We start from the raw sequence: 18,864 nt of genomic DNA, 5'->3' as shown, positions 1-18,864 counted from the left end.
GTTTTTAGGAGTCCAGTGTGTTTTAAAGATGCTGGAGAAAAATAATGCCACTAAAATCTGTTGGCTGTGCTCAACATTTTGATTTTGTCTTCTTCATGCAGTAAAAGATGAGAGTAACATCAGCAAGCATGAATATCCAGGCGATGCCGATGGCACCCTTTGGGGCTAGTTATTATGATGTGTTGGCTTAGGAGATGCAAAATTATAAGGGCACAATTGTTCCAAACATAGGGCATTTAGAGCTCAGTGAAGTGTTTGTCTTAATACACAGAGATATGGACCCTCAGGAAAAGTAAGCTAATGATAAACACAAACCGGGGAGTTAATATTTGTTCTCATTGGTATTGTTGATTGCCTAACAAATCCTCTGTGGGGTATGCACTCGATAGTTCCACATAGTATCTGGGCACTAAATTATAGAACTGTTGATATAACTAGTATTGTAACTTGGGACTTGGGTTGGGGAGTTTTATCAATTGATACTGTTATATTTCTAAAGGAAGATGTTCCTGAATTAAAAACAGGCTTGGTGAGTAAAAAAATAAAAATATGCTCCCTCATAGAAAAGGAAAAGCTTGTAGTTTTCTTGTCTTTTTGATTGTATCCAGGAGCTGTTGTTGACACCAAGGTAAGGGTTAACATTTCAAATGGACTGGTTGCCTCCTGATTTCTTGCACATAAAGCCACACGAAGTTCAGGGAGAGACTTCCTCCCCTAGTAATGAAGCTCTCTGCTGCTAATGGCCCATGCAGCCTCCCTTGGCTCCTCCAAATTAGAAATACTTCAGTGTGCTCCTTTGCTTCATTAACAGTAAAGAGAGGGAGATTGGTGGCTATTTAGGGCATGGGGAAATTAGTGGCTATTTAGGGCAAGAGAAAATTGTCGTAATTATGGTTGGTAAATTCTCTTCATGGTATTCTTCTATTCTGAATGTTCTTTGGGTGCTTTTCAGAAGAGCCCACCACTGTCACCACCGGCATTTGGCCTAGAAGGATGGGTGCTGAGTTGACTACGAATTTTTGGCCCTCAGGGTGACAGTCAAGACAAGGCATCTTGCCTCCTCGAAGACTGGTCTTTCCCATTCGGGTTTGATTTTCAGAATGCACCATGCGACCCTTTCCACTACCAACTGTGATAAAGGAGTATTTGATAACCCCCTTCTCTACTTGTATTGCTCTAAAGAAAGCTCATGCTGTCCACAACTGCCTGTGAAATTGTGTCCCATATGAACCTCTGTTGGGATAGATGGGGCAGCTTGGGAGAATCCAAGCAGTGCCTGAAGAAGGAGGAGGGAAGAATGATTTAGGATCACAATGTGCTGTGGTTGGTTCTCCAGTTGATCAAGGAGTTAGCATCAGGTTGGATACTGATTTGGGCTTCCCTGATGGCTCATACTGATTGGAAGAAGGGGATCAAAAAGAAGCTACAGAAGTCCTAAAGACAAGTAGAACTGAACTGATGCTAGCATTTGAAAACAGGGTCATGTGTATAGGGGTCTTTCAAAACTGGGGAATATGGCCTGAAAATGACTCCTACGGTAATTGCTATTACGATCTATAATAATGGAATCTGAATAAATTAGATCCTAAAACTGATTTGTAAATGTGATACTGATAGAAAATTAAGAAATAATTAAGTCTCATTGAAGTGACCAGGGGGATTCTTGAGGCCACACTGCTGGAATGAAGTATTTCTGGAAATAAACATGATGTCTTAAGAGAAGAGTGACAAAATATGGGTTGGTAAGGCAAAGAAAGTGACAAAATATAGACCAGAGGAATTAAATGTGAACAGATGGATGCATTTGAACAAATAGAATTCTTTTGTTCTATAGTTAAAAATAAAACCAGGACTCTAATCTAAAAATAGTTTAACTGAGAACACTCCACTTGGATAGAAGAAATCCAAGTTCATAAGGAAATCTTCGCATTTTCCTAAGCCAGGCCCACTGTTGGTGCAGTTGCTTACATGTGTGCAGAGGCGGTTTTCCGACCACTCAGTTCAGTTCAGTCGCTCAGTCATGTCCGACTCTTTGCTACCCCATGGACTGCAGCATGCTGGGCTTCTCTGTCCATCATAACCCTTGCAGCTTGCTCAGACTCATGTCCATCAAAGCAGTTGATGCCATCCAACCATATCATCCTCTGTTGTCCCCTTCTCCTCCTGCCTTCAATCTTTCCCAGCATCAGGGTCTTTTCCAATGAGTCAGTTCCTCGCATCAGGTAGCCAAAGTATTGGAGTTTCAGCTTCAGCATCAGTCCTTCTAATGACTATTCAGGACTGATTTCCTTAAGGATCGACTGGTTGAATCTCCTAGCAGTCCAAGGGACTCTCAAGAGTCTTCTCCAACACCAGAGTTCAAAAGCATCAATTCTTCGGTGCTCAGCTTTCTTTATAGTCCAACTTTCCCAAAGAAAGACAATGCCAAAGAATGATCAAACTACTGCACAATTGCACTCATCTCACACGCTAGCAAAGTAATGCTCAAAATTCTCCAAGCAAGGCTTCAACAGTATGTGAACTGTGAAATTCCAGGTGTTCAAGATGGATTGAGAAAATGCAGGGGAACCAGAGATCAAATTGCCAACATCCATTGGATCATTGAGAAAAAAAGAGTTCAAGAAAAAACATCTACTTCTGCTTTATTTACTATGCCAAAGCCTTTGACTGTGTGGATCATGACAAACTGCGGAAAATTCTTAAGGAGATGGAACTGCGAGACCACCTTACTTGCCTCCTGAGAAATCTGTATGCAGGTCAAGAAGCAACAGAACTGGACATGGAAAAACAGACTGGTTCCAAATTGGGAAAGGAGTACATCAAGGTTGTATATTGTCACTCTGCTTATTTAACTTCTATGCAGAGTACATCATGTGAAATGCCAGGCTGGATAAAGCAAAAGCTGGAATCAAGATTGCCGGGAGAAATATCAACAACCTCAGATATGCAGATGACACCACCCTTATGGCAGAAAGTGAAGAGGAGCTAAAAAGCCTCTGGATGAAAGTGAAAGAGTAGAGCGAAAAAGTTGGCTTAAAGCTCAACATTCAGAAAACGAAGATCATGGCATCTGGTCCCATCACTTCAGGGGAAATGGATGGGAAAACAGTGGAAACAGTGTCAGACTTTATTTTTTTGGGCTCCAAAATCACTGCAGATGGTGACTGCAGCCATGAAATTAAAAGACACTTACTCCTTGGAAGAAAAGTTATGACAAACCTAGATAGCATATTCAAAAGCAGAGACATTACTTTGCCAACTAAGTTCCGTCTAGTCAAGGCTATGGTTTTTCCTGTGGTCATGTATGGATGTGAGAGTTGGACTGTGAAGAAGGCTGAGCACTGAAGAATGGATGCTTTTGAACTGTGGTGTTGGAGAAGACTGTTGCGAGTCCCTTGGACTGCAAGGAGATCCAACCAGTCCATTCTGAAGGAGATCAACCCTGGGATTTCTTTGGAAGGAATGATGCTAAAGCTGAAACTCCAGTACTTTGGATACCTCATGGGAAGAGTTGACTCATTGGAAAAGACTCTGATGCTGGGAGAGATTGGGGGCAGGAGGAGAAGGGGATAACCCAGGATGAGATGGCTGGATGGCATCATGGACTCAATGGATGTGAGTCTGAGTGAACTCCAGGAGTGGGTGATGGACAGGGAGGCCTGGCGTGCTGCGATTCATGGGGTTGCAAAGAGTCGGACATGACTGAGCGACTGAACTGAACTGAACTGTATCAAGATCTGATAACATCATCAAATGGTTATCTCTTTTGATTAATACATTTACAAGAAGTATTCTGACACTATTGTTTTCTGGATAGACTTCCCTGGGACAAAACATCACTAAACAGCCAACGGCCAAAGTGTTCTAATCTACTTAACACTTATTTATTCATTCAAGAAACATTTGTTGAGCACCCACCATGTGAAAGACAGTTTTATTTCTCATTGCAAATTTTAAAGCGGAAATTCTGATTTATCAGTGAGTATTTCTTGGAATTTGGTCTTGTGATTCATTTTCCAGAGCCAGTGTCTCTGTGAAAGCTGAAGGGCTGCACTTTCAGAACCTGAAATGCTCGGAATTATTTTCTGGACTGTGGGGAAATTCCACCTGATATATTGACCTTGGTACCCATGGTGGCCAGCTCATTTGCCTCTTTGGGATTTCAACTTGTCTCTTCTTATCACATTTGTTTTACATTTATTTCCCAGAAGCCTGTCTTCATTTATTAAATATATCAGTTGGGCCAAATTGTGCTGGATAATATCCTGGGATGCTGGGACTCATGTCTTCATAATGACTGAGGAGGGGTGGCTAGACAATACAAGGAAGAAAATTAAGCCTTCTTGAACTTGTCTGAAATAAAAATTGAGGAATCAATTTCATAAATGGAGAAGGAATTTGAGGATGTGAACTCCCCATAACTGAAAGAAATAACAAGATAAAATCTGGAGGAAATTCCCATAATGGATTGGATGTTAGAACAAACGATCCCCATATCCACTCTAAGAATATGAGCCCAGATTTCCATTAGTTCTAATTTAAATCTTGGTATACATGGGGGAAAAAAAGGTCCTTCATATGCCAAACCCAAAGAGAGGAAGAAGCCCCTCCATCTCAAGATTTTTTTTTCTTTTCACCACACCACATACAGAATCTCAGTTTCCCCATCAGAGATCAAGCTTGCATCCTCTGCGGTGGAAGCACAGTCTTAACCATTGGACCCCCAGGGAAGTCCCCACCCTGAGATTTCTAAAGGTTCAGTGAATGCACAGCTGGGAAACAGTAGTTCTTTTATTCCAAATGCCCTGAGTATTCTCTATCCCTTTTTATCTATTAACAGATAAAACAAACACATTGTCTTATAAGAAAGAAAGAAAGAAAAGAAAGTCGTTCAATCGTGTCCGACTCTGTGAGCCCATAGACTATAGTTTACCCGGCTCCTCCGTCCATGGGATTTTCTAGGCAAGAGTACTGGAGTGGGTTGCCATTTCCTTCTCCAGGGTGTTTTCCTGACTCAGGGGTCAAACCTGGGTCTCCCGCATTGTAGGCAGACGCTTTACCATCTGAACCACCAGGGAAGTCTTATAAGAAAGATGTATCAAATACTATATCACCAGGGCTAAAGCTCATGAGAGGCTGTGAGCGTGTTTTTAAATGACCAAATATCCTGGATAAACCTTGAGACAGTAAAATAACTAGATGGAGTGGCAAACCAGGTACATCTGAAGTTCTTTCTTCAATGAGCTATAGGTAGACTTACTGGGCTTGAGATGGTTATTGAATATATCGATTATCACGTTGTTTCACAGCTGCTACAGGAGATACATACTGTTGTCTCCATTTGAAAACAGAGAAAGTTTACAAAGGGTAAGTGAGTCCCCAAAATTCATACACTTAGTTCCTGCACGTATAGACTTCCAATTTACACACAGTTAACAACGATCCCCAAATATTTAACACTAAAACCAGTCTCCTCTTTATACTATTTCCACTCAATTGTAAATTGACTTTTGATTTGCTCACACCACCCCTCACTTTGAAAACCCAACATCCTCCTTCATTTCATTTCCTTCTACTGTGAGAATTTAATTATATGCCTGTAGCAACATGCCACAGTTGAAGATTCTCAGGAAAACTAAACCAAAGGGGAAGGACAGTCATATTATGTGTTTGTTTTTTTTTACTTTTGCTTTAATTTTTTGTCACTTTGACTTTCTTTTAGGGTCTAAGCAGGTGGAAAAATGTATTTACGATCTGGTAAAGACTTAACAAATCACTTTCTAGGATGAACTATGGGGAATAAGTTGTAGAAATCCAAAACTTTGTTTCTGCCTGTGATGCTCACAGTACGTTTGCCTTACTCTGTCTCCATTTTCCTCATGGTGAGATGCCATTCTTCTAGAAAACTTTTCTGTACATTGGGAAGTTGGCACCAACTGCTTCGGGGAGAGCTCCTCCATGCAGTTTTTGTTCATATTGTTGTTGTTTATTGTTTAGTCGCTAAGTTGTGTCTGACTCTGTAACCCCATGGACTGTAGCCCGCCAGACTTCTCGGTCCGTGAGGTTTCCCAGGCAAGAATATGGGAGTGGGTTACCATTTCCTCCTCCAGGGGATCTTCCCAACCCAGGGTTCGAACCCACGTCTTCTACATTGCAGGCAGATTATCTACCACTGAACCACCAAGGAAGCTTTTGTTCATATAACAAATATGGTTTGAGTACCCATCTTATCAGAGTCCCATGCCAAGGGGCAGGATACAGAAGAGGAAATATCTCTGACTTCAGAATGTCATGGTCCTTGTTAAGAAGCAAAACTGCTAATCCCTCTGGCACTGAGTGAGCCCTGGGGATCATGTAAAGCCACAAGAGAGGACGCAGGGTCCTCTTTGCTCTGGGGAAGCTACTGAGGCCATCCCTGCTGGGCAGCTGGAGGTGGACTCTGTGAGTCCAGGCATATCAGGCTCCGGGCGTCAGCCACTACTCCCCAGAGAGATAACTAATAACTGTGTAGTGTGTGTTCTTCTGCTGATAAACCTGGGCCATGGCAATATTCTGACCATAGACATTTCTCTGTTAAAATAATCATATCTAGTCCTAGCCTGTATGAACTCATTAGGGTGGCATTGATTAGTGGCCTAAGATCTGAGTGTTACAGACCACTGCAGATCTGAGTGGTGCACACGTGGTCCAACAGCACTCTCCCACTGGGCATTTTGACCCATGGTGTGACTTCTAAAACCTCCGTAGACACTGGGGAGACATAATGGAGAAAATGGGAGATGGCTTACAGCTGATGGGAGAGGAGAGCCTTAGATCCAGGATGGACAAAAACTTACCACCCACTTTTGTCTTTTAAATCTCCCTAGAGCCAATGCCCTGAACATTTCTCATGATTTAACCATAACGGACAGCAGAAACAAGACAACCACTGTCAGTTATGTGCATGACACACTGTCTAACCCTTATGGCTGGATGGCCCTGCTCTTGGATCAAGAGACCTACTCCCTGCGATTCAAGAACCCTTGGGCTAGCAGCGCTCTGCAGGTAACCCTGACATCCGCTCTCTGGTAGATTCCTTTCCCCAGGGGTGCCCAACTTTCCTTCTGTGACATAATAGTCTGCAGGTATTACCATCTTCTGGTGCTGATCAAGCAAACTGCAGCAGAATTTTTGCCAGATGAATGTAACCTGAATTTGAGATATGATTTTTTTTTAATTTTAAACTTGAAACTTGTAGAATCTGTTTAAACCTCACTTTGAACACAGCATGATTCTGCCTGAAAATTTAACTTTATAAATACACTGACAAACAGCTTCTAAGCATCCTATAGATTTGCAGTCTTATGTTACCGGCTAAGAACCAACCTACCCCAGGGAAGTGTTTCATAGCCGAAAGACAGTATCTTCCCAAGGCATTTTTACATTACACACTGCCACCTTGTGGTCAAAGAGTAACTTGCACGTGAAGGTCTGTCCTTTCCATTGTTAGGTTGGAGGAGTCAGATGGTTAGGGGAGGGATGGTAGGAATAACCATGTGGAAAATGGGTGCATTTTCTGAAATAGTCCATTGGATTCCCTCAAGCTCCTTTTCTTCCTTTTGAGCACATTTCTTTCTTTCAGTCTCATCACACACACATTCTCCCTAACGGTCACGAGAGTAGTTCTTAGGGAGCTGGAGGCAGGCGTGCCCTTTGTTGTTGTCCGGTTGCTCAGTCAAGTCCAACTCTTTGTGACCCCTTGGAATGCAGCACACCAGGCTTCCCTGTCCTTCAGTATCTTCTGAAGTTTGCTCAAACTCATGTCCATTGAGTCACTAATGCCATCCAACTATCTCATCCTCTGTTGCCCCCTTCTCCTCCTGCCCTCAATATTTCAAAGTAGAATCTTTATGATACCTTCGCTCTCAGGAAGGGTGCACACCTCTCTCCACTTCCTTTGAGGTTCCCATGAGAACATTCTGGAGAGGTGAAGGCAGTAGAATGGTGACTCTAAAGGTGGACACCTGGGTTTCTGTCCCAGATCAGCACTCTCCTACTTCATGATGTGGGAAAATTTACAGAACCACCACCTGCCTCAAGTGTCCTCATCTATAAAATGGGGTCAGCACTGGTAACAGTTCCCAGGGCCTTTCAAGGATTGAATACCTTGATATGAATAATACCTGAGCATGTGGCGAATGCTCAGCCATGTTAGCTGTTACTGTTATAAATGAATGGCACTCCTACCAATGCCTGCTATTTGAATCTTGGGGGAAACTGGGTGGGAATTCTAGACATGGCTCTGTCTCTTCCCACTGGTTAACCTGAGACAAATTACTTTGCTTATCTGAACTTTGGTTTTCTCCTCTAGATTGTTAAACAAGAAGAAGGCTTCCCTGGTGGCTTAGATGGTAAAGTGAAAGTGAGTCGCTCAGTCATATCCGACTGTTTGCGACCCCATGGGCTGTAGCTCACCAGGCTTCTCTGTCCATGGAATTTTTAAGATGGTAAAGAATCTGCCAGCACTGCAGGAGACCTAGGTTCAATACCTGGGTTAGGTGATCCCTTGGAGAAAGGAATGGCAACCCACTCCAGTATTCTTGCCTGGAGAATTCCTTGTATAGAGGAGCCTGGTGGGTTACAGACCATGGGGTCACAAAGAGTTGGTCACAAAGATTGAATGATTAACACACACACACACACACACACACAGAACCTTACAGCTTTCAGTCCTCACATTGTATGATTTTTGTAGCTCTAGTTATGAGTTTATTGTGCAGTAAATTTAAGTAAACCCATTTCCTACAAGAAAAGTAGCTGGTGTGAATGGTCCTGTTTCTAAACTACTCCATCCTGTTCTTTGTAACTCTTTTATTGGCAAGACTTTTCCTTTCTAAAAAAGCACTTTTGTACTTTTCTTTCACTTCAAGTACTCAGCAACATTTGACAACTTTGCTCCTGGAAATTACCTGTTGCTGGTGCACACAGATGTGTGGGTTTACCCTGACATCCTCATAAGGTGTGGGAGTCATGTGGGGCGGTCCCTCTCATCTCTTCCATCGCCTGGCCGGGACCAAGGCTGTGACTGGTTCTTCGACAGTCAGTTGCGACAACTCACCTATCTGGGTAAGTATGATTGAATGAGCATGTTGAGTGCGTGTAGTCAGAAACCACTATTCCCTTTGGAATTTCAAACACTGGTGCTATGAAGTGATGAGGAACTGAAAGGGACACCTGTGTGCTGTGACTAGGTGATTGTGTTCCGAAATCAGACTGCCTGCCAGCTTCAGCACCTGCTAGCTACGGGACCCTGAGCAGGTATTCTTTCTAAGCCTCAGTCTCCTCCTCTGTAAAATGGAATAATAAAAGGGCGTACATGAAGAACAGGAAATTAAGTAAAGGATAACATGTAAAATTCTTTAAAACAGTGTCTGATCCAGAGCGAGTGCTTAATAACCTTTGATTGCTATTCACCTTTTTCCTTCATATTAAGCATTGTATTTGTAGAAAGGTCAACTGCACACGTAAAGACAGGATGGCTGGTTGCGATCACAGGGACAGGGGACAGCAAAGAGAGGCAGGATGAAGAATGTAGTTAGTGTGGAAGGTGAGAAGCTTTGGAAGGCAGTCTGAGGACAGGAAGGTGAGATGCACAGAGTGCTGAGGACTGGGGGATCAGCTGTCTCATCCAGTGTCAGATGCAGAATCAGGGTGAAGGATCCATGGGCCTTGTTTTATGGAACCAGAAGCCTTACTGTGACTGCACAGTAACAGGCCCCGGCAGGATTTCCTTACTTTCTTATTGTGCATGTTTCACGGGAGCCCCGTGTGTGACTCAGGGCCATAGATTTCTTTTGACTTTCTGGAGCTCATCTCTTATTGCCTTTGCATATTGTTTCATTGATCACTCTGAGTGCCATGATGTCTACTTATGCTAACCTTAGCTCAGTGGTCTGTAGGAAGGAGAATCTGAAAAAATGAGTCTCTAGAATGACAATTTTGTTACAAACTAATCTTCATAGATCTTGGTCTAATTCAGGACCCTGTCAAGCATGGCAAGACCCAACCTCTGCCATGAGCCAAACTTGGCCCTAAAGGCTTAGAGAGCTGGCAGGTGTCCCAAGTTCCATGTCTCTATCACTTGTGCCTAGCCATATGTCAGCTGAGTCGGATCACACTTGGGCCCTGGTACTCTTACATTTCCATAGCACCAGAGAGGAGAGGATGGTGTTTCCCGGGTTTTTAAAAGTGTTTGCCAGATGGATTGCTGTATATTTTATTTGCACTGAAATATACCATCCAGATTTTATTTCTGATTTGATCCATCTATAAATGTAACCTCAAACTATAAAACTTCAAGATGGACAGAGATACCTGACACCATTTTACCACTAAAGTCAAATACAACCATTAAGTAAGAGCAAATAGTTGCTGTTAACTTTAATTGTGGCTATTCATTTGATGTATATACTGAAACAAAATTTTAATTTCAAATTGCTCTTGTTTTATTATTTAACATGTTTCTGAGGAGCCTGTCTTGTTCATTGATCAGCTTTTGTTCATGAACTGCACAGTAGTTTGAACAGTCACAAAAAGCAAGCATGATAAAGGAACATTTGTGGCATAGAGAAAAAAAAATCAAGTCATGCAGTTACAGATTTTTCTTCCTCTTTGATGGCGTTATTTATTGAATTAATAGCAAGTTATACGATTGTGTTGTATTTATACATATGTTCTAAATGCACGTCTGTATAAGTGTGTCTGTATTTATATGTATATTTTTACTATATGTACATATGCAGGATGTAGGTGAATATTTCAATATAAACCATTTTTATTAGGCAGATGGCTTTTATTCATTAAAGAGTCTTTGTATCAGAATCGTTTAGTAGCTCCACTTTTGAACAATGTGAGTTGGTCAAGGAACAGGAAGCCACAGGGGGTTGATGGAATGTTTACTAAAGTTAGAGACCCTTGTTCCTTGGAGAGGATTTCCAGGACTCTAGGTCGTGACTTCCTTGCTCATTTGTGCCTTTGAGTGTGTGGAGTACATAGGTGACAAGAGTCAATCCTGTTCCCATTCCCGGGCTGGCACAGTGAGGCCTTGAGGGTTTGGGAGGAACCATGGTTCACAAACAGGTCCCCTATGGTGGTGGCCCGTGCAGCGATATTGGGTTGTGTATGATGGGTTGTGACTTTTTATACTCTCTGTGTAAAGTTTGCACCACCACTGTGAAGTTGATGAGGAGGCGACCATGTTTTCCATAGACCAACCCCCCTATGGCAGTGACATAGTTGTAGCTGACACCTCAAAAAGGCTCTATGCAATAGTTCCAGTTAATTATTGATTAGCTTGTTGTGAAAGTCACTCAGTCGTGTCCGACTCTTTGCGACCCTATGGACTATACAGTCCATGGAATTCTCCAGGCCAGAATACTGGAGTGGATAGCTGTTCTCCAGGGGATCTTCCCAACCCTGGGATTGAACCCAAGTCTCCCGCATTGCAGGTAGATTCTTTACCAGCTGAACCACCAGGGAAGCCCTGATGAGCTTGTTATTTTGGCCTGATTGTTTTTTGGGCTGTGTGACTTTATAAGTCTGTGATTGGGGTAACTTACATAAAGTACACTTAATCTAAGAAGAGAAGAGAAGACTTCACAGTTAAAGTAGACATGTTTCTGGAATTAAAAAAAAGAAAGAAAAAACCTCATAGAGAGCGTTGTGTGTACAGAAAATTCATTTTATCGTGAAGGAGCTGCTTGACCTCCTCCAGGTCCACTGAGTTTCCTGTCAGACTTTGGGGGGTGGGCGTGGGGGAGACATTGCTCTTTTACCCGCTGGCCTTCGATTCGGAATCCTGCTCCACTGACGTTTGGCTGGCCTTCACTCACTCCTTGACCACTTCTAAGTGGCCTGTCTTTTGTATTGTTTGTTCATAACCCTACCACATCCCCCTCGGAGAGGAAGTTTTAAAAAAATCCCAATTATCTTCATTTCCTCCATTTGGCTCCTTGGTGTATGATTTAAGATGCCTGACTCCTTTCCGACCCAGCGAGATTGGCAGAAAGTAGAACCCAGGCATTCTGGCTCCTGGCTGTGCCTGTCCACTAGAGTGTGCTGCCCACTCAATAATCGTGGACCACTGACCAGCCAGGCTGGGGGGTGCCCGGCAGGTTTCCGGGAGAACGTTTCTCACCGATCCCCAGTGACAAAGAAAAAAATCCCGCACATATAATATTCTTTGACCCTTGCTTTTCTCTTCTTTACCAAGGCAAGTTTTGCCTTTGTTCGGCAAACGTCTTTACAGAAAGCAGCTTCTTTGGACAGCTCACGGCCAGAGTTTGGGGCTTCGGGCTTTAATCAGTGGCTGGCTGGTTATTTTACCTGGGGCATGGAATTATAAATGTTCCCTTCCTCTGTGGCTACATCCATACGAGGAGGCTAAGCTTACTTATCTATTGGAATTGTGGTACAAAACACCCAGCCTCTTCAAGTGTGATTAGCACGCATTGTTATTTCACTATACACTTTCTCAGTAGATGACTTCTCTAAAACGGTTCTTTCTTTTCCCACCTCCACCTCTACCCTGAAGAGGAACAATCTCAGGTGCCTTGAACTCGGTGTACCTGTCATAACTTGTCTGCAAGAGTCTCATTCTATTTTCCTTGACTAGCTTTTGTAAGATAACAGATTCATGATAACATGACATGTATGATATATGGGTCCCCTGATTGAAACTTAATACCACTTAAGCAATTGTTACCCACAGACTAAGATAACCTCGCTCATTTAAAAACATCTCTCGTAAGGAGATTGGTTCAGGTTGCCTTTCTGATGCCCCTGAGATTTCTGCCCGGGGAACCACTTAAACACAGACCACGAGTGAAGTCCTTGCATGCTATAGTTTGTGTTAGGGTCCCGGAGGGGCAATATTTGCTAGAATAAACTGTTATGAATGGTAGTCATGAACTGTCACTTCTACGCCATGCTTATGGACAGGTCTGACTGTAAAACAAGAGTTCCTTTATAGTTTCAAAGTCGGAGTCAAATCCAGAGAACCCCTTTTTCAGTTTCTGCTGTTGGATCCACCAGCACTCCCATCTCTGCCTTACGCATGCAGTCAATATCCCACTGCCTCTGTCCCTGTAGTTCTTTTTCTTCCCCCAGGAATGTTTCAGTTCATGGTGAACTATTTTTATTTTTTAGTTACATTAACGCTATGAAATAATTAGTCAGCTAATTAATCTGGTGTACAAGCTTTGTAGGATTCTTCAGCTGTCAGTCAGGCCCAGGCCTGAGGCCTACATCTAGTCTCAGCACTCTCGCCCATGTGATTCCCGTTGCCATGGCTACTGGGTACATCTGCTGACACCCCACTCTCTATTTATTGCTTAATTAAGAATTTCACGCTCAGCCCTTATCTGCCTCTAAGAACAAGCGCACACTGTTAAGAAATTCCGAATTTAGGCCTGGGCACAAGGAAAGCCTTTCTTGCGGGGCTTGGCTGGACTGGAGCCTCTCTAACGATCTTCTCAGCATCCCAGCCGCCACCCTTCAATCAAAAATCATTAAATGGGGCAGAGATAATGAGCATGTAGCGTATCAAAGAAGGATGTTTGCTTGGTCCAAAGGAGGAAAAGCTGCTAGGCCCCATGCTCTGCTCCACTTCAAAGGCAGATGAGACCCCTTGTCACTGGGGCCTGATAAAGCCTCATTTGTTCTGGGCTTGACTTATGCAAAAGGTCTGGTATGTCAGAGTCCCATCTCACAGACGTGGGATTCCCTCCCCCTGTACCACTTCTTGCCTCCACCTCCACTGGCCCCCTCCCTGGCCTTCCGCACACGCTCGTGTGTCAGCTCTTAGGCAGCTGGGCCCCCCAAAGCATCAGGCGGAGCGTGTAATCACTGACTCCATGCTGACAATGGCCACTTGTAGGGGGGTGGCCAGGAGGAGGTCTTCATCACAATAGGAACACAATTATTGCAGCTGCTAGGGAGGGCTATGCTTCTTCCTGTAGAAATAGAATAGGACTTGCCCCAAACAGGAGGACAAGGTTGGGGGGAGGTGGTGGGGGTGAAGAGGGGTGGAGAAAACAATCCTGAGTTGATTATTCATATTCTGACTCTTGGAAGCCTGATGCGGAACCAGTGGGGTCCCAGCAGCTGTTCCCGCACCGTCCTCTTCTAATAATCGTGCATTCTGTCTGAGGTCAACTTACTTTTGACCCCGTCCTTTTTATACAGGGAAGAGGCTCTTTAGGGCAAACTGTTGGGTTGTGGCAGGATGCATTAAACACTCACAGCCCCTTCCCTTTGCTCTATCCCCCGCCCAACCAGCAGCCGGTGATAAATTCATATCAGATGCCGAGCTATTCACACTCGCCCTCCTGAGTTCACACAGCCCCCACTCGCACAGCGGAGACGCAGCCGAGCTGGGATATTGTGCGAGGTGGCAGCTGAGAAAGTCCGCCTGCTAGGCTCAGAGGCTCCCATGTACCACCTTCTTCTCATCAGACTGAAAAAACAGACACGTCTAGCCAGGCTGGCTGGTGCTTGTTTCCAAATGTCCCACTCACCAGGATAAAGATAGGCTCTTTGGCAAGAATCCGGGGCTCTTGTCCATGAGGGCAAGAGGGCTGTGGATAGAAAGACAAATGGACTTTATTGTTTGTTCCTATTACTCCAAAGAACTTAGGTCACATCACACTGAGGTCTCAGAAATGATGCTTTAATTTGAGAGATCCTGAAAATAAAGAGTGTTTTCCTAACTGCCCAGGTTTCTATCTCCTCAAAGTGCTAAGGTCCTGGGATGGAGCTGCCTGCTACCTGGACCCTTCTGTTTCTCAGCGGGTCTAGGAAACCCCATGCAACTCCTCAAGGAGGAATCTTGCCAGAATCTAAGGAGGGAAGACTCAGCTGGTTCCCCAGAGCTCTTGGGGGAGGATTCTGTGAACAGGGCAGAATCATAATCCTTTGAAACTCTGTACCCATTCCCATGTTGAGGCCCTCTGAGGCAATCTATGGCATTCTAGTTAATAAATTAATTTACATTCTTATAGAAAACTCATTCCCCAAAGATCCCCAAGGATTTTGTACCGGTAATATAGAGAGTTGACTTCAGGGACATGCATGGCAAACCTTTATGGCAAAAATAGAGAGACTGGAACGGGAGCTGTGGATGTGAGAAGTGATTTTTGCTTCCCAATTACGAGCAACTTCTCCATAAGGAGAAGGAAGAAACAGAGAAAGGAAAGAAAGAAGGAAGGAAGGAAAACCCAGGAGTCAGAATCAGATACACTTTCAAGGAATCACTCAAGGTTAAGGAGCTCATTCTCAGTGATGCTGGTGGCTGGCTTTGGTTCATACAGGTCACAGGTGGTCTAACCAGTTTCGTGACTTGGATTTTCTGATTGTTTCAGTGCTGTTTCTAGTATACTAGTGTTTTGTTTTGTTTTGTTTTAATCCAAGCTTATGTTCCTACCCTTGTAAACCAAATCTTCTTTCTTCTATTTGTAGGAAAAACTTATACTTATTAACAGTACTTCTTAAACTTTAGGCATTTGAGTAACACCTTCACACCGTCTCATCCTACCTCCTATACTATTACTTACTTGATAATTTTCTAAAGTCGACTCCCACACTGTTTTATTTTTAAAGTCCTTCTCTTTTTAAGCAATAATATCCATAAAATCATGGGTTTAGTGACCTACTTGCTTTCTCTAAAATATATTAACATCCATAACTATTAAAACTTTTATCCTACTAGAATCATCACATTTATTTTATATTTTGGGAGTAGACTTTGACCTTCAAGTTCTTGGTATAAATGATGAAAAGTAAGAATTGTGAATGTAAGGATCTTTTTTTTAAAAAAATTCTGGGTCCCTTTCCTCATTTGCTAAGAACACCTGCCTCTGAGTAAAAAAATCGCATTTTGAGAGTAGGGTACGAAAAAGGTTGTAAACTTCCTTCCATAAGTGCTTTCTAAGTGTGCCTCCTGGGTACTCAGCTGGAATGCTTGCTTCCAGGTTCCCTGCCCCCCTGCCAGAGGCGCTGGTTCTGCACAGGGCCCGGGAATCACACGCCTGCTGCGCAAGTGCAGCAAACATTGCTCTGAGTCAGAATAACAATTGTGATTGTTCTCTGAGTTAATTAAGAAGGTATAATTGAGCCAACTCTCAGGACTGTTTAATGTAGATGTATCTGTCAACATCTCGATCAAATTCTTTTGCTCTTAAAAAATTACACCCTTTTATGAATGAATGTTATTGGGAGTAATAGAAGACTCACAAGTCTTAGAAGGATCTTCGTATCCGGTTTCTTTGAAGGTCTTGAAAAGATCCTGAGTGATGAGTGCTGAGGTGTCTCAGTGGCTATCTCTGAGAGGCTGGAACCAGACAGGAGTGTGGTCCTGCAAATCAAGCTTTAGCTGCCCAGGAACCAGTTGACAAAACAGCCTTCTCTGTGGCTGGGTTAAAGAGCTGATTTCTAGGCAGCAAGAATTGAACAGGGAGGGAGAAGCAGGGCAGGAGGGCACAGGAGTTGTGAGAAGTGGTAGAGGCCAACAGGGCAAGTGAAGATGAAAATGCCAAGAGAGGACCAACCCAAGAGCTGGCCCATGAAGATGGTGCTGGAAGTGTGTCCAGGGCCAACAGAGATGGAAAGCAGGCATGAGTTGATAAGACTGGATGGAACTCACAGACACAGAAGCACTTGCTCTTTTCTGTTCTGTCCACATGCAGTTAGAGGGTGACTCACCCTAGATAAATGTGGGCTGAGCGAGAAGTCCCAATGTGTGCATAACAAGTTGCCTACATACAAGGGAATTCAGTTCTATAATTATGCGTAACTTGTGCATAAGTCCAGCAAAGTTAACCTAGGTACCCAGCTAACACAATCAGCTATATAGTAGTGTACTGTAATAGGTTTGTAATACTTTTCACACAATACATAAAAACTGAACAGACCTCCAAATAAAACATTTTTAAACTTACAGTATAGGACCTTGAAAAGTACAGTAGTCCAGTACAACAGCTGGCACACAGGGGCTGGCATCGAGTGAGCAGGCAAGAAGAGTTACTGACTGGAGGAGGGAGAGGAGGTGGGAGAGGGTAGAGCTGAAGGATTGTCAGCAAGGAGACGGAGGGCAAGGTGCAGTTTCAGTGACACCCGATGCTGATGGCACTGGTTCTGGTTCCTTACTGGAACAGGATACACTTTCACGTCTTTGAAAGTTTGCAACTTGAAGGTTTGTATGTAGGGAGATTCACTGTACAACCCTCAGAGGCCAAGTGAGCAGGGGATAGAATGAAGAAGAAAACAGGCAGGGGATCTATTGCTAAGATGCCAGGTGTTTTTTCTTTTTAGATAGACAGGTACTCTTCCCCTCCAAAATTCCAAGAGAAAATGGGACCTGCTCTGGGAGAGAATCAATTAATTTTTCTCTTCCCTAGGGCCCTCAGGAGGACAGAATTTGCCAGCACAACACATCACTCTGGCAGGCACAAGAATCAGATCTACTTGAGTAATTCCTCTCTCACCGGGAGCCATTTTCTTACACGTTTTTCCCTTCCTCCTAGAGGTCTGTGTTTATAGCAAGCTTAGATCATATAGCACTCATCAGAATAATTTGGCCGTAATTGACTTAAAGACTTCTTTTCTTTTTGAGGGCCAACCAAATATTCTTACAATCTGGGAAGGATCAACGGCAGTGAGTTTCCATTGATAAACAAAGGAGATTAACCGTTCTCATCTTACAAACACAAAATCAGAAATCGTAAGCACTGAGAAAACATATGTACAATATCACAGCTTGTGTTAGGCTCTTAAACTCTCCCTGAGTCAATAGCTTAAGTCTCAGATGATTTTTATCCTTCTTTGTATGTACCCACATTGGAAATGACACGGCATTTATACTGTCTTTTATAGAGTCAAAGCACTTTAGCAAACTTTAGTAGATCTGGTTAAGTTGCTTACAACTTGGAATACTAGGGCTCATCATGATTAGGTGCAGCTGTCAGAAGAATAAAAGCATTTTTTCCCTTGGTTTTGTTAACTGGCTCCTAGAAAAATGAGCATGTCTTAATAACAGTATTGATGATGACTCACACGTATTGTTCATTGAAACCAAGTCCTGTGCTAAGCGTGTTACCTGGATTAGCCCATCTTTTCTTCCTGATCACGCTATGATATAGGTAATAGGATGATTCCTGTTTTCAGAGGAAGTGAGTGAGGCTCAGAACTTGTCAGTTACCCACATGGAGGACCTGGAAGGTCTAGGATTCAAATCCAGGCTGCTGAATTTCACCCACAAGCTTCCTGTTTACTCTCCGTGGTCTCTCTCAGCTTAGAAAGGGTGTTTGGGAAGAAGCAGCCTACTGCATCAGCACATGTGCTCAGAGGCAGCCCGCAGGGGGCATGCAGTGTAGGAAATCAGACTTTTCTCATTTTTCCTACTTTTGTGCCCCATTTTCTCTGCTACTGAAACTGCTTCTCTTCTCAGATTGAATGATATTTACATACTGGCTTTAATAAAATGAGTAATAGCTTTTCAATGCCTATTTTATTAATGGTTTCAATGTCTGCTTTGAGGAAGAGGTTGCTCTGGAGGTTGGAGCCGTCTGTATACCTATAGAGGCTGAACAAAGCCAGAATCTGCCCAGCTTGGAAGCCACTGGTACAGAGGTGCAGGTGTGCCAGCTCGCTGCTCCAGGGAGCCTTGGTTTACAAGGAACAGGGCCTGGGTGAGGGCTTTAGTGGACAAAGGAAAGTGAGACAGCCTATCATGGGAGTCAGAGATGTCCAGGGTTCACCTTTTCAGTCTTCTGGGTAATCATCACTGCTGCCTATCAGGATTGTATAGTCAGTGTTAACTTCAGCGCCAGA

General features: G+C 43.4%; 1 protein-coding gene across 5 annotated transcripts in view; it reads left to right on the top strand.

Annotated features, from left to right (window-relative positions):
* Nucleotides 1-18,864, top strand: part of PKHD1 (PKHD1 ciliary IPT domain containing fibrocystin/polyductin) — a 456,884-nt gene that overhangs the window by 220,151 nt on the left and 217,869 nt on the right. For all 5 annotated transcript variants that reach the window (XM_069562807.1, XM_069562808.1, XM_069562806.1 and 2 more), the window contains exons 49-50: nucleotides 6,867-7,044; nucleotides 8,910-9,105. In XM_069562807.1, coding sequence (XP_069418908.1) covers nucleotides 6,867-7,044; nucleotides 8,910-9,105 — 374 coding nt within the window. The remainder of the gene's footprint in view (nucleotides 1-6,866; nucleotides 7,045-8,909; nucleotides 9,106-18,864) is intronic.

This window comes from Ovis canadensis, chromosome 20, assembly GCF_042477335.2.
Source record: "Ovis canadensis isolate MfBH-ARS-UI-01 breed Bighorn chromosome 20, ARS-UI_OviCan_v2, whole genome shotgun sequence".
Taxonomy (NCBI): Eukaryota; Metazoa; Chordata; class Mammalia; order Artiodactyla; family Bovidae; genus Ovis; species Ovis canadensis.
Note: the sequence above shows the minus strand (reverse complement) of the source record. Positions and strands in the feature narration are given on the sequence as shown.